The following is a 15,828-nucleotide window of genomic DNA, read 5'->3' as shown; positions in this document are numbered from 1 at the left end:
CAGTTGGTGCAGTCCCAAACAAGCAAGGTAAGATGATTATCCTTATCTGAGTTGGCGTGCTTGAGTGTAATTTGATTGTGTTTCAGAAAATCCCCCCTGCCGCCGACAGTTCAACATGAAACCAGTTACTAAGGGGATGATTTACTAAGCTGTGTTAAAATTAGCCCATTAACGTTCATGAAGAGCTTTACCGCATGCTTTTCCATTCAGCGGCATGCTAAAGATAGGGCTGTTTGGTACATGGTACATTTCACAATATATCGACAATTTAGTGAGTGCGTGTATTTGGCAAGTTTAAGCTTGCTAGCAATAGTGTGTGCGTGTGGTGGGGGAGAGGGAGCTTTGGGGGATAATACAGTTAAGGCTGTGTGAGCAGTTCACCACTAGTTTCTATTGGTACTGTACTCTGGGGTGATACAATAAAGCTAGTCATGGTACAGTACTGTGATTATTAATGGATTGATGAGGTACATTCCATTGGCTTGTCACCAGAGATGTGGTGGAAAGAAAAAAGAGATGTACATTTCAGAGGATCATGTCCAGAAGGGGTGGAGTTATGCTGGATTAGGGATATTTGTTGTGCCATGAGCTGGTTTAAACAGCCAACTTTTTACTTGTTTAATGAAGAAGAAGAGGTCAGGGGCACATCTGATGTGCAGTGGGAGAGACTTCCATAGGGTTGATGAGACGTACTGTTCTGATGAGTGGGACTGTTAGGTGGGCCTGCATCAATGAGCATAAGGAGCACGTGGCATGTAAGGGGTCAGGGATTCGATGAGAGAGGTGGGTTTAAGAGTTTGAATCTAGAGTGGTAGAGTGCTGTGAGCCAGTGAAGGAATTTTAAGATGAGGGTTATGTGCTCAAATTTGCTTTTGTGCTGTAGAACTAGGGGTTGTGATATGAAGCTCTAAGGGGGTTGACTCGGGAGCAACACCAGGAAATATTTTTTCACAGAAAGGGGTGGTAGAAGCCTGGAATGCCTCGCAGAAGAGTGGTGAAGACAAAAACAGAGGATCACTAGTGGCTAGAGGATGGAAATGAAGAGCCAAGAGAACCTGTGGTAACGTTTGGTGTAACATTGCACGGAGGTAACCTGTACGGAGCAGCAGATACAACCCTAAACATAACCTGCATGGAACAGTAGTTGCAACCCAAAACATCTGCCCGGCAGACTCAATGGACCTGTTGTGTTCCGTGCCCGCAGCCGTCCGCGGGCACGCCCCCCCCTACCTGACCGCGACGGCGACCCGCTGCGGCAAACATCGGGTGAGGAGCCCTGGTCCGGTGCCGCTGTTTCCCGCGCGTCGGCGCAGGCCCCCGGGGTGTCCACATGGCTGGGAGCCATTCCTGCTCCTCCTGCGCGGCAGCTACAGCTTCTCCCCCGCAGCCGGAATCCAAGATGGCCGCCGCCATCTTAGGCGCGAGGCCGCGCCTCCTCACTAGAATTAAAGGGACCTAAGCCCTTTAATTACCTACAGCTGCTTTCAATGATCCAGAGCAGAGGAAGTATAAAAGGAGGCTTCCTCTGCTCATTCCTTGACTTGGCAACTTTTGGGTTAGTCAGGTCTGCTTGCTTCGGTGAGTTCTTGTGCTTTGGATCCTTGTTCCTGTTCCGTCTTGGTGTTCCTGGTTCCTGACTTCGGATCGGCTAGCGGTGATTCCTGGTGTTTGACTTCGGATTGGCAAGTGGTGATTCTCTGGTGTGTGACTTCAGACTGGCAAGTGGTGATCCCTTGGTGTGTGACCTCGGACTGGTAAGCGACGACCCTCTGGCACTTGACCTTGGACTTCTTCTTGACCATCGTCTTCAAGGGCCCACCTAAGTCCCAGCGACCCGGGTCCCTACGGGCTCTTCCCGGGGGGTTCCGCAGGCTTCCAGGGGTGAAGCTCCATTCAGCCCTTGCACCGAACTTCTTGACCTCTCAAAGGTCCACCTAAGTCCCAGCGGTCCGGGTCCCTACGGGCTCCTCCTGGGGGGACCGCGGATTCCAGTGGCGAAGACACATTTCCTTTCCTCGACGTCTCGACTCTTCGTCTGCCACCACAGTCGCCTCTGTCTCCAGTGCCGAGGGTCAGCTGGTCACGTCTTCTGTTCCTGCCTCGCCACCCGACGGGAGAACCTACGGATCTTCCTCCTAAGGTATACCATCCTCCTGTCGGCCCAAGGGTTCACAAGCCTGAGCATAACAGGATCATTTTGATCTTTATCTGCTGCCATTTACTGTGTTACTCCGAGATAGACCATTGGCCGCCTCTTGTTAGGGTGGAGAAGGCCAGGTGTTCTGGTAGTAGGGGACAGGATCCCCTTGGGGAAAGATGTTCTGCATCTTGAAAGAACTGTTTCATATAAACCGAATTCTTTGCCCACGTCGTGCATTACAGCAGTAAGTGTTCCACAATGCTAGCCCTGCTCCAATGTGTTTCCTGCACTGGAAGGGGATTATTTTTGTTAGAATTAAAACTGAAATAAAATCATGCAACGTTTGGACCTGATTCCCTTGATCCCCACAACTGACCTTTGACATTCTAACCACTGGAGTTTTGATGCACAGCCCTCAGGTTTCATAAGGGCAGCATTGTATAATGTAACTATGGAATTCCTGAATATACACAGAGCCCACTGTGCTTTTTTTTATTTATAACTGTCTGAAGCATGCTCTGCTTCCTCAAGGGTCTCTCGTATGTACTCCGTTCAGGCTAACTGTTGTGAATAGACAACGTGGATGAGGCTGATATTAAAAAAAAAAAAAAAGCCAGGCTTTTAAATTTAGACACCTAAGTCAGGAGCATAAGTTTTCAACTGAAAATGCTCCTAAATTGATGACCCAAATTTAGGCCAACTATTCCTTTGCTTATATTTAGAGACCTGAAGGGCCTGCTTTACTAAGGCTTTTCTCCCATTATGGGAAAACTTGCTTAGTAAATCAGGCTCTTCACGCCGAAAATCAGTGCTAAGCATCTAAATTTGTTTCTTTGCGCTCTTCACTCGTAGTCATCCACCTTTTTAAGGCCCTAAACGTAGGAACTCTGCCCTAGTCAGTTTTCAAAAGAGCCAGGTTAAGGGCCTAGCTCCCAAAATTATTTTGTGTGGGCATTTTTTAATGGAAAACAATGTGTGTGCATTTGAACATGCAGTCTCCGCTTCCAGGAGCAGATAAAGATGCGAGTGAGGTGACGATTTGACGTTGCAAACCGTTTTAGTACGTAGCTGCAGGAATCGAAACCCTTATTGTGCAAACATTCTTGTAAATAAAAGCCCCATCATTTTGTTTAGACCGGCAGTCTGTAGGCCGTTGAGTGTCACCATTCTTAATAAAGCCACGATTGACCTCTACACATGTGAGGCTTGCAGTTGTCGAGACTCAGAACCGGCAAACAGATAACGGCTGATACATTGAGGGTGCAGTAAGGTTTTAACACGCTCTATTAATGAATAACTCCCACTAAAGAAAGGGGATGTATGTTAAATATTGCATGTTAAAATGCTACTGCGCCTTAGTAAATTGTCCTCGTTTGAATCCAAACCTGTCTGAACTCAGCACTTGATTAAAAAAAAATTGTTCACGCTATCCATTCTCGATGCAGAAATCTCCTCCGCCAGCAGTGATACTCCAGAGTGCCCCAGGAAAGCAACTTCTGCACTAACTGCCCCCCCCCCCCCCATGCACACCCTCGCTCTCCATGAGTACAGCAAGGGGGCAGAGGGATCTCTCTCTTCAGGGCTCTTCCCTTCTGACTTCAGCTCCGTCCCACCCCAACCTCTCATGTCTCTGACCCACTCCTTTAAAACAAAGGAATGGGAAAGAATGAAATGTATCTGGCACATTAAAGGGGGACGGACCCCATGATCTGCACCCAGAGCTATGCTGCACACACCCGGAGTCAGTGTTGTGATCGGCGGGCTGCGGGTTTGTCCCACAGACTTCCACTCTTACCTCCAGCCCTGGGCCTGAGACAGTGCTTCCCGACGCCTGGGGAGGTCCCTACTCCTGGGCACTGCAGCCTGTCGGCTTTGCGGCTGCCCCTGTCGATGCCGACACCCCTAGAAGATGCAGGCAGTTGGCCTCACACACAGCCTTCCTCCGGCGCTGCTCCCTGGGGCTCCCATAGGTGCCTGTGTGCCCGACTGAGCTCCCTTTAAAGGGCCCGCAGTGGGAAAAGCCCAAAGGCACCTGATGATGACATCACAGGATAAGGGACTATTTAAGGCCACTTTTTCTGCCTCTCCTTGCCTCACCAATAGATCGACTCAGTTGGAGAAGTGCGATGCCTCTGTGTTCCTGGTTCTTGATTCCACTGTGTATTGTTCTGTGTCCGGTTCCTGGTTCCTGGCTTGTCTTCATGGTCAGTCCTCCCTTCGTCTGTCTTCAATATCTCTTCTTGCTCCTGTAGCCCTCGTTCTCCTCTTCGTTCCTCATCTCATTGGATTGGACTTCTGACTTGACCTCGGACTGGACCTTGACACTCCTTGATTTCCGCCCCCCTCTGACCATTGCCTGCTCACTGTTACTGAATGAACTCTGCTTGCCCTGACCACCGCCTGAACTATGACACTGAGTGAACTCCGCCCACCTCGGACCACAGTCTGATCCTGACTCTGTTTACCTGCCCTGACCGCTGCTCATCCAGACTCCGCCTTCTTCTACTGAGCTGACCCGCACCATCATCTCCGTGAAGGATCTTCACCTCTGCAGAGGCCCGCGCCTAAGTTCAGCAGGCCCCGGCACCCGAGAGCTCAACCTAAGGGGAACGAGGGCTGGTATTGGTGAAGCTCAAGTTGGGCCTCTGCGTTAGCCAGCTCTGCCTGCTGATGGGGGGGGGGACCTGCAGGGCTCCTCCCTGCAGGTAGTGCCAACTCCCCCTCGGCCCAAGGGTCCACTTCTGCAACAGTCAGTAGATGGGATGTCGTCATAGTTTGCACCCAGAGCCAATGCATCCTACAGACTGCTCTGGGCCTGCTCCTTCATCCTCCCAAAGTTGTTTGCACGCATCAGGGCAACATTCCTGGGCTTCTTCATCTTTGCAAGCAGCTGATCTCACCAGCGTGTGAGCTGTAGAGAACATCAAACTGCATCGGCGATGACAGCGCCCTGAGGCCTCTACCCCAGTACCGGAGCTGGATGGATTGGGTAGGCCGTGGCCAAGGAGACCAGGGCACAGAGGGTGTGGGAGATCCTTGGTGTAGAAATGTAGATAGCTTGCGGCAACCTGGTGTAACATTTCTGCGTGGCAGTAACTGCATGGAGCAGCAGTTACAACCCTAAACATCTTGCCAGGGAATTTTGGTATTTATCTGCCGTCATTCACTGTGATACTATTCCCAGCTCCCATTCCAAGGAGCTGAAGCCTGGCTCGGAAACTAAACCTTGATCTCCTGCATGCCCACTGAGTCACCAGACCAGTTAACTTGTATATTATTACTCTGGTGTTCTCGTCATCATTCTTGGTTTATTTAGCAGTCTTCTCTACTACTGTGGACTGCTGTAAAAGCATAGTTCTTTAGTGCTGCCTTTACCCCAATAGGACATTTAATTTCACTATGAACTCCTCATCTAATGATGCAGACACACTTTTTACGATTCTTGTTAATATTTCCCCTAGCAGCCCAATAAGTTGCATGCATCTGCTGGCAGTTTTGCGAGCCTTGGCCACTAAACTTGAATGTGGAGTTAAGATATTCGTAGTGGGCGTAGCAGATGCAAAAGCACATTGCCAGATCTAAGCACGGTCACGTGGTTTGTGTACCATACATGTGGCAAGCTCAGAGTCACATTCCAATGCAAGCTCTTATCCTGGCCAAAATAAAACCTCCCTTCTCGTATTTTAAGAAGCACAATACTGTACTGAAATTTAAACCCTGGAAACTGGAGTATTTGTTGGCTGTAATTTCGCTAGCCCTTCAAAGCGCTCGCGCTGCCAGATTGCCACGGTCGCTGGCTTGGTGGGCTGAGCACACACAGCATGAACGTTGGCACGCGGAAAGGTCCTGACTGATGGCTAAGTACATGGAACAAAGCCTTATATTATTGAGGCCTAGTGCGGAGGTTGGGGGTGGGTGTGTGCTGGTGATGAGTCTGATTGAAAATAGCATGGACTGTAGCAAGGCCTTTCACAGCAAGTGGCCTCAGTTTGTGAGGTCAAGAGAAGAGTTAAAAATAAGCAGAGCAGAATCATTGCGTCTCGCGCACCGTATCACACAGCATACTTAATCCTCTCCATGCCTTGGTAGGTAGCCTCGATGTAACACATTATCCAGTAAAGTAAATTACAAATGCAAATATTCTAAATCGGCGGAAGGAGGTAATATAATAACTGTAGCGGTAAGAACCAGACCCGTTGAAAGGAAGGAAGATTGACAAATGTTTTGGTAAGTGCACTGAAGGTTTCTGACTCTGTCCCATCCAGCTGTGGTTAAAAGTTTTTATGTCCGTTTTTGGTTTTGGTTTTTTTTTTTAGGATGCCATCTGCTGGGACAGGCAGGCAACTGCAGCTTTCTCCACCACACCCCAGTTAGCAGCACCAAGCTATCGGTTACTGTTCATTCATCCGAGGGCGGGAGGAGAGGAAAAATGGGGGGGGGGGGGGGTGTTTCTTTTCCACTGAGAAGACTGAATTCACCATTTCCTCATCTCACCCTTCAGTTTCCATCCTACCTCCCCCTTCTCCCCCGCATGAATATCTCTCTGAAAAAAGCTGCTGCTGTGCTCACAGATCTAGCGCAATGCGAGCAGACGTTTTACCTGGATGAGGGCGGCCTGGTCCTTCACAGCCGCTCTTGTCGGATTGGATCAAAGGTCAGGAATGCTTTCAGTGCCAAGTGCACGATCGGCGCTGTAAACGCCTTCGTTCTGTTAAAGGTTTGAACCCTTTTTGGTCAGGATTTTAATGCTTTTCTGCACTTCCAGTGGCCACTTCACACAACAGGCCCTGTTCATAACCAGCTTTAGGCATGTCCCCAGGCGAAGCCTTCTCTAGCGTGGCTAAACTTTTTCAGGAGTGTGTGCAACTACCGATTTATGCCCAGACGTTCAGCACGTACGGGACCCCTTCATTGTCAAACCCAAGGTAAATGCCCAAATTGACTTAGAAAATCGGGTCGCTATGGGGTGAACTTTGGGCTCTCAAACCTGACTTTGAATCCCAAAGTCAGGTTTGAGAGCCCAATCTAACTGTGTAAATATTTGCCAGCTAGCATAAGGTGAAAAAAAAAAAGAAAGCTGTTCCTTAAATCTAGCTGACCAGAGTTTTGGCTGCTTTGTTGTAAGCCTGTCTTTTCTATGCCGTGGTTAGGCGGCTGAACTTAGCTGAAAGTCAGCGCTTCGAGGATAAGTCTTCCTCCCCTCCCATCCACAAGATCGGCTCCCAATTTTTGAACATTGAAATTTTGTAGCTGTGCCCCATTCATTTTTCACAGGGGCCAATCTAGCTGCCTAATCCCAAAGTCAGGAGGCTAGACCCTTGAGAGCTGACCGCCTACGTATCTAAAATACTCATGTAGCGTTTGATTATGTAGCTCAAAGTTACACGCCTAAGCAGCACGTAACATTTAAACGATGCCTGTAACGTGCTTAAGTCATAAGCACGCCCTTTGCCCTCCCCCACCCAAATAATCTTTATCTTTTTTTTTTTCCTGTGTGAGCATAGTTATAAGCGTGGTGAGCCTACACGCTTCCTGTTGGGCTGCTGAAAATCTGCATTGTTCGCAGATGGCCAGCTTGCGCACGGAATTCCTTATTTTGTGCATCTAATCCTAACTCAGTTTTTGAAAATGTAGCCCTTTGGGTCTTAGCAGTGAATCTGCCATGCCAGGGCCTGCCTATAACAAACAGGTGTGTTGTACCCAAGCCAAGGCAGGGTCCAGCGAGTTTAACTTTCTGGAAACACATAATGGGAGGGATTCCGCACCTCGGCTGGAGTCTGTAAAACAAAGGAACCATTCTCTGACTCCAGTTAATGGAAAGCTTCATTGTCTTAATTAGCTGCTTGTTGTCTAATAATGAATATGTGCACAGTTCTTCTTAATTTATTTATTTGTTTGTTCATTCATTCATTCATTCATTCATTCATTCATTTATTTATTTATTTATTTATTTATTTATTTAGACATTTTATATACTGTCGTTCCATATCAAGATCACAACGGTTTACAAAAAAAAGCATTCATACTTGTAAAATGAAAATTAATATAAAATGAATGAAATTAAATAATCCAATACAAATTAAACCGCATACTGAAAACACAAAATACAAATTATACAGCATACTATAACATAAGATAGATGACACACAAAGTAATGTAACAACTAATATCTTATACCCAGTACATTGTAAGTCATGCTTCATTACGTTTGTCCTACAAGCTTCCAGACCAACGATTTCTCATCATTTTTACTATTGACATTCTCTCACTCTCATTGTTTTTATTCCTCATGCTTCAAATTAAAACCTTATTGTTTTAATGATCCAATTTTTCTTTACCTCACATTCTGAATTAAATGGGTAATTTGCAAAGGGATTTCAAGTATTGCTTTACCCACAGAAATAGCTCTTTGAAAAATTGCACTAATATGCTTGTAAAGTTACACATACATGCTTTGCACGTGTACTTTCATGCACATAAGGCAGAGGTGTTCTGGCGATGGAATTGGGATTTATATCTGTCCTTTTTGATTTTGAAAAGTCTCTACGTAAATTCTCTTGGGCAAATCTATGCACACTGAATAGCTGGTTAAGTGTGTGCAGGGTGGTTTTGCAGGGATAAGTTTCAAAGTGGACTTGTCTGCATAAACTAGCTTTGAAAATAAGTGTAAATTATGTGCATATTTGCCGGTTAGCATGTGCACAATATTACAAAATTACCTCCAAGTGATTAATTAATGTATCTTTGTATTTCAGAACAATCGCATCAAAACATCCAAGTATAATATCATCACTTTCCTGCCTATTAATTTATTTGAGCAGTTCCAGCGAGTTGCAAATGCCTATTTTCTGTTTCTGCTGATTTTACAGGTAGTGTATGATTTTTTTCATTTAAAGACAAATTCCTTTTCACTGAAAAAAAAGAGTATTTTATTTGCTCCATCCACAGATCTGCTGCTTAAAATAAACTAATATTTCAATACATTTTTTGCCATGGTCCAAATGATTTTGCTATTTCTATTTTATCACGTACAGGCCGATGTAATAAAGTGCACCTAAAAAACAGGCATCTAAATTCGGCACCCGTTTTTTTACCGCACGCACATTCAGCTCTCTTGGGCGCCCGATGCAATAGGCAAATGAACTGCCACGCTAAAAGGGATGCACAATGAGTAATTTGTGTGCCCCTAATGTTCTGTATAGGGCGCAGAGGAGACATGGCTATGTGTCTAGAAAAGCCTGGCCAGAGCTCCTGCCCCACTCCCGGCAGGGCTGTTTCTGATTGGTCCTTTTCACTGACACTTGTCAGTGAAAGGACCAGTCCCCTTTCAGGACAGCCTTCTGAAAGGAGATTGGTCCTTTCACTGACATGTGACAGAGTATGGACCAGTCAGCAGTAAGTGAAGGAATGAATATATTAATATTAAGTGGCCAACACTGGCATTAAAGCCTGTCACACTCAAGGACTCGCCGAAAAAACCCAAAATAAAATCCTGCTTCCTGTGGTTCCTCATAGGGGGGAACCACAGAAAGCATCCCCCAAGGTCTGTGGTTCTCCCTATGAGGAATCATAGAAAGCAGGATTTTTTGATTTTTCAGTAAACCCTTGAGTGCGACATGCTTTAACGCCAGCTCTCAGGCCCATTAAAATGGGCGCCTTGGCTGCGTGGCAATTTTGGGCATTGCGGAGTAATAGCCAATAGCCTCATCTCATGGAATTTACATGTGATGAGTGCTATTAGCTATTACCCCATGATGCCAAAATTAATAATAGCCTCATCTACATGGAATTTGCATGTGATGAGCACTATTAACTATGCACTTGATTGGACGAGCATAGCGCATAATAATCCCCATATTACATCGGGGGTTATTTTAACTCGTCTAATAGAGTGTTACCCGGTGCACTAGCTTGAGCGCACTACATTGCAACTGCCTGGTAGTCTGCAAATTAAAGATTTTTTTTTTTAACCTCTCATTCACCATGATATATTTATTTATTTATTTATTTAACATTTTTCTATACCGACCTTCAAGGTTGAATACCATATCAGGTCGGTTTACATCGAACAGGGGTAGATCAGTATAACGTAACATAACCTAAGGAGCAAATTTTGTGGTAAGAGACAAGAGCAGAGAAGCAAAAAGTTACATAATAACAAGGACCTTGAACTTGGAAGCTGGTTCAGCTGGAAAAAGAGAAGCCTTAAGAAGGTATTAAATTAAGTACATTGTGATATGTCCAAACTGGTAAATGAGGTGAATATTGGCGGGGCGAAGTATTTTCGCCCCGCCAATATTCACCTCATTTACCTCATTATTCACCTCATTATTACCTCAATTATTATTCACCTCATTAATTATTACCTCAATCATTATTCACCTCATTATTACCTCAATATTCACCTCATTTACCAGTCCAAACTGGTAAATGAGGTGAATATTGGCGGGGCGAATATATTTTTTTACATTGGCTTAAGACATTTATTTAAAGAATGAATTGCCCAGGTTGATGCTGGTATCTGTGATAGCTGTGGTGGGACCAGTGGCCCGGTCAGAGAAGGTCTTTCATTAGTGTGTCGGCTGGAGCTAGGGCTACTTCACAGGTACTTGTCCCCAGTTTGATGCAGCGGCCATGGCCCAGTTTGGTCATACCTGCGTGCAGTTTAGAGGGCACCTGAGCCCAATTGCCCTTTCCCTAGAGCTCTTCCCCATTCCTTTGCCTTTGTGTGCCCTGAGAAAGCAGCATGTTAAGTGTCATGGGTTCCTACGGGAAGCTGCAAAGCTTCCAATCAGCCATACTAACCTGTGTGAAGACAAATGCTAAGAAACGAAACGCGCGTCTGCAAAGATAACCCAGAAAGGGACCGAACCAGTGAAAAAGAAATAGGAGAATGGGTCAACTAGTGGCCTTCTGACTGTCAAACCAATACAGCGCTTCTGTAAATGGTACCTTTTAGAGTCTGAGAGCTGTAGATGAGCAGAGGCAGCTCCATCTTTATTACATTGGCGTATAAAACACAACGGCCATATTTTCTGCAGTTCTTCCCTAGGAATAACCTGCCTGCAGAGGCGCACAAGATAAGTTGTCACAGTTTTCCATCTGTTGTACACTGATAAGAGAACTTGCTGACAGATCTACCTTTTGACATTTCCAGCAATCAAAATGCTACCAAAGTAATGTTAGACCTTCCTGTGTATCTTTGCCCATCTCATTTGCTTTCTCCTGAGGATGTGAAAAGCTCAGTCTTATCCTGTCAGTCCTCCTGTCTTTTTCTAGTTGGCAGAAGAGTGTGAGGGAACCTGATTCACTATCTTCTCTCCTTTTCCTTTCATCCCTTTTTACTCCCCTTAACAGAGCACATGGGGGTGACCTGCATGGAGTGGCAGTTAATACCCTTAACAGAGCACATGGGGGTGACCTCATGGAGTGGCAGTTACTACCCTTAACAGAGCACATGGGGGTGACCTCATGGAGTGGCAGTTAATACCCTTAACAGAGCACATGGGGGTGACCTGCATGGAGCGGCAGTTACTACCCTTAACAGAGCACATGGGGGTGACCTGCATGGAGCGGCAGTTAATACTCTTAACAGAGCACATGGGGGTGACCTGCATGGAGTGGCAGTTAATACCCTTAACAGAGCACATGGGGGTGACCTCATGGAGTGGCAGTTAATACCCTTAACAGAGCACATGGGGGTGACCTCATGGAGTGGCAGTTAATACCCTTAACAGAGCACATGGGGGTGACCTCATGGAGTGGCAGTTAATACCCTTAACAGAGCACATGGGGGTGACCTGCATGGAGCGGCAGTTACTACCCTTAACAGAGCACATGGGGGTGACCTCATGGAGTGGCAGTTACTACCCTTAACAGAGCACATGGGGGTGACCTCATGGAGCGGCAGTTACTACCCTTAACAGAGCACATGGGGGTGACCTGCACGGAGCGGCAGTTACTACCCTTAACAGAGCACATGGGGGTGACCTGCACGGAGCGGCAGTTACTACCCTTAACAGAGCACATGGGGGTGACCTCATGGAGTGGCAGTTAATACCCTTAACAGAGCACATGGGGGTGACCTGCACGGAGCGGCAGTTACTACCCTTAACAGAGCACATGGGGGTGACCTGCACGGAGCGGCAGTTACTACCCTTAACAGAGCACATGGGGGTGACCTCATGGAGTGGCAGTTAATACCCTTAACAGAGCACATGGGGGTGATCTGCACGGAGCGGCAGTTACTACCCTTAACAGAGCACATGGGGTGACCTGCATGGAGCGGCAGTTAATACCCTTAACAGAGCACATGGGGGTGACCTCATGGAGTGGCAGTTAATACCCTTAGCAGAGCACATGGGGGTGACCTGCATGGAGCGACAGTTAATACCCTTAACAGAGCACATGGGGGTGACCTGCATGGAGTGGCAGTTAATACCCTTAACAGAGCACATGGGGGTGACCTGCATGGAGTGGCAGTTAATACCCTTAACAGAGCACATGGGGGTGACCTCATGGAGTGGCAGTTAATACCCTTAACAGAGCACATGGGGGTGACCTGCATGGAGTGGCAGTTAATACCCTTAACAGAGCACATGGGGGTGACCTGCATGGAGCGGCAGTTAATACCCTTAACAGAGCACATGGGGGTGACCTGCATGGAGCGGCAGTTAATACCCTTAACAGAGCACATGGGGTGACCTGCATGGAGCGACAGTTAATACCCTTAACAGAGCACATGGGGGTGACCTGCATGGAGCGACAGTTAATACCCTTAACAGAGCACATGGGGGTGACCTGCATGGAGCGGCAGTTACTACTCTTAACAGAGCACATGGGGGTGACCTGCATGGAGTGGCAGTTAATACCCTTAACAGAGCACATGGGGGTGACCTGCATGGAGTGGCAGTTAATACCCTTAACAGAGCACATGGGGGTGACCTGCATGGAGCGGCAGTTAATACCCTTAACAGAGCACATGGGGGTGACCTGCATGGAGCGACAGTTAATACCCTTAACAGAGCACATGGGGGTGACCTGCATGGAGCGGCAGTTAATACCCTTAACAGAGCACATGGGGTGACCTGCATGGAGCGACAGTTAATACCCTTAACAGAGCACATGGGGGTGACCTGCATGGAGCGGCAGTTAATACCCTTAACAGAGCACATGGGGGTGACCTCATGGAGTGGCAGTTAATACCCTTAACAGAGCACATGGGGGTGACCTGCATGGAGTGGCAGTTACTACCCTTAACAGAGCACATGGGGTGACCTCATGGAGTGGCAGTTAATACCCTTAACAGAGCACATGGGGGTGACCTCATGGAGCGGCAGTTACTACCCTTAACAGAGCACATGGGGGTGACCTGCACGGAGCGGCAGTTACTACCCTTAACAGAGCACATGGGGGTGACCTCATGGAGCGGCAGTTAATACCCTTAACAGAGCACATGGGGGTGATCTGCATGGAGCGGCAGTTACTACCCTTAACAGAGCACATGGGGGTGACCTGCATGGAGCGGCAGTTAATACCCTTAACAGAGCACATGGGGGTGACCTCATGGAGTGGCAGTTAATACCCTTAACAGAGCACATGGGGGTGACCTGCATGGAGCGACAGTTAATACCCTTAACAGAGCACATGGGGGTGACCTGCATGGAGCGGCAGTTACTACCCTTAACAGAGCACATGGGGGTGACCTGCATGGAGTGGCAGTTAATACCCTTAACAGAGCACATGGGGGTGACCTGCATGGAGTGGCAGTTAATACCCTTAACAGAGCACATGGGGGTGACCTGCATGGAGCGGCAGTTAATACCCTTAACAGAGCACATGGGGGTGACCTGCATGGAGCGGCAGTTACTACCCTTAACAGAGCACATGGGGGTGACCTGCATGGAGCGGCAGTTAATACCCTTAACAGAGCACATGGGGGTGACCTGCATGGAGCGGCAGTTAATACCCTTAACAGAGCACATGGGGGTGACCTGCATGGAGTGGCAGTTAATACCCTTAACAGAGCACATGGGGGTGACCTGCATGGAGTGGCAGTTAATACCCTTAACAGAGCACATGGGGGTGACCTGCATGGAGTGGCAGTTAATACCCTTAACAGAGCACATGGGGGTGACCTGCATGGAGCGACAGTTAATACCCTTAACAGAGCACATGGGGTGACCTGCACGGAGCGACAGTTAATACCCTTAACAGAGCACATGGGGGTGACCTGCACGGAGCGGCAGTTAATACCCTTAACAGAGCACATGGGGGTGACCTGCACGGAGCGGCAGTTAATACCCTTAACAGAGCACATGGGGGTGACCTGCACGGAGCGGCAGTTAATACCCTTAACAGAGCACATGGGGGTGACCTGCATGGAGCGGCAGTTACTGCCCTTAACAGAGCACATGGGGGTGACCTGCACGGAGCGGCAGTTAATACCGTTAACAGAGCACATGGGGGTGACCTGCATGGAGCGACAGTTACTACCCTTAACAGAGCACATGGGGGTGACCTGCATGGAGCGGCAGTTACTGCCATAAGCAAATTGCTGGGCAGACTGGACGGACAATTTGGTCTTTATCTGTCGTCATTACTATGTTACTCTCACCATTGGCTTGCACTAGCTCCTCTCTTTCCTGCATCTTACCCTCTGCTGTGTAGTATACGCTGACACTGATATAATTTGAAAAGTGAATTATAAATGGTGTTAAATAAATACCTATAAGATCTCAGTATGAATGGAAAAGCAGCATTCTTCTCTTGGGAATGGTTTGGAACTGTCTGTAATTCCACTAAAAACTAAAAGGCCAATATTTAAAAAACTGTATAATATAATTATCCAGCTAACTCTACCTAGTTAAGTTATTAGGGATATTTGGTGGGATAAATGTGCTTCAATATTGCCAGTTGGGCTTCAGAGTTGTCTAGGTATGTGTTCCCTGATAACTTAAAAGTTAGCCGGCTTTATTTAAAAGTTTATAGCTGGTTAAGTGCCAAGCAGGCCAAAACAAAATAACATTTACAATCAAGGTGGCCTAGCAGCCGAGTGGGCTAAATGTAGGGCCTGCCAGCCTGATCCCTCCTTCCCCCACCCAAGCCCCCCCTGCAAAAGATTTTAAAAAAATGCATTTGAGTAAAACGTGGATTTCCGAACCTCCTCCCTTTCTCCGGTTTAGCCAAAGAGACGCCACTGGCTCACTCCTCTTCCCCTCCTGCCCTGGCACCCTCGAAACCCCCCTGCAGTGCAAGGATCATGGCGCACTCATATACTATCAAAGCCGTTGGGATCTTGATAGGAGCGTACTGCTGTCCCAGAACCACAGAGGGGTTTCTGAAGGAGCTGGGCTGGGGGGATGAAGAATGGGCCAGAGGTAAGTCGGGGAGGGGTGGTGATCTGCCACTTTCTAGAAGTCTTTTTTTTTTTTTTTAATCTTTGGGGAGTCTTGTGGTGGGAAGAGGGAATCAGGCTGGCAGGCTCTGCCTTTAGCACATTTGGGTGGAGCACTGGGTCACCAGGTCATTTTTTTATTAAATTATTTTTTGGACCTGTTCAGTATTTAGCCAGTTAAGTTAAAGTTATCCGAAAACATGTTCCCGAATAACTTTAATCCTGCTCTCAGCTATGTCTTGAGTTAGCCGACTAAATTATAAAATATTGGCGTTGGCTGAATAAGTTTTAG

The 15,828-nt window shown here is 47.3% G+C and overlaps 1 protein-coding gene across 1 annotated transcript in view; it reads left to right on the top strand.

The window, feature by feature from the left end:
* The window catches only part of LOC115074739 (probable phospholipid-transporting ATPase IM), a 126,248-nt gene that overhangs the window by 92,469 nt on the left and 17,951 nt on the right, over nucleotides 1-15,828 (top strand). The window contains exon 5 of the mRNA XM_029574501.1: nucleotides 8,896-9,009. Coding sequence (XP_029430361.1) covers nucleotides 8,896-9,009 — 114 coding nt within the window. The remainder of the gene's footprint in view (nucleotides 1-8,895; nucleotides 9,010-15,828) is intronic.

Source organism: Rhinatrema bivittatum, chromosome 13 (assembly GCF_901001135.1).
Source record: "Rhinatrema bivittatum chromosome 13, aRhiBiv1.1, whole genome shotgun sequence".
NCBI lineage: Eukaryota > Metazoa > Chordata > Amphibia > Gymnophiona > Rhinatrematidae > Rhinatrema > Rhinatrema bivittatum.
The sequence above is the reverse complement of the archived record's forward strand: the minus strand, read 5'-3'. Positions and strand labels throughout refer to the sequence as shown.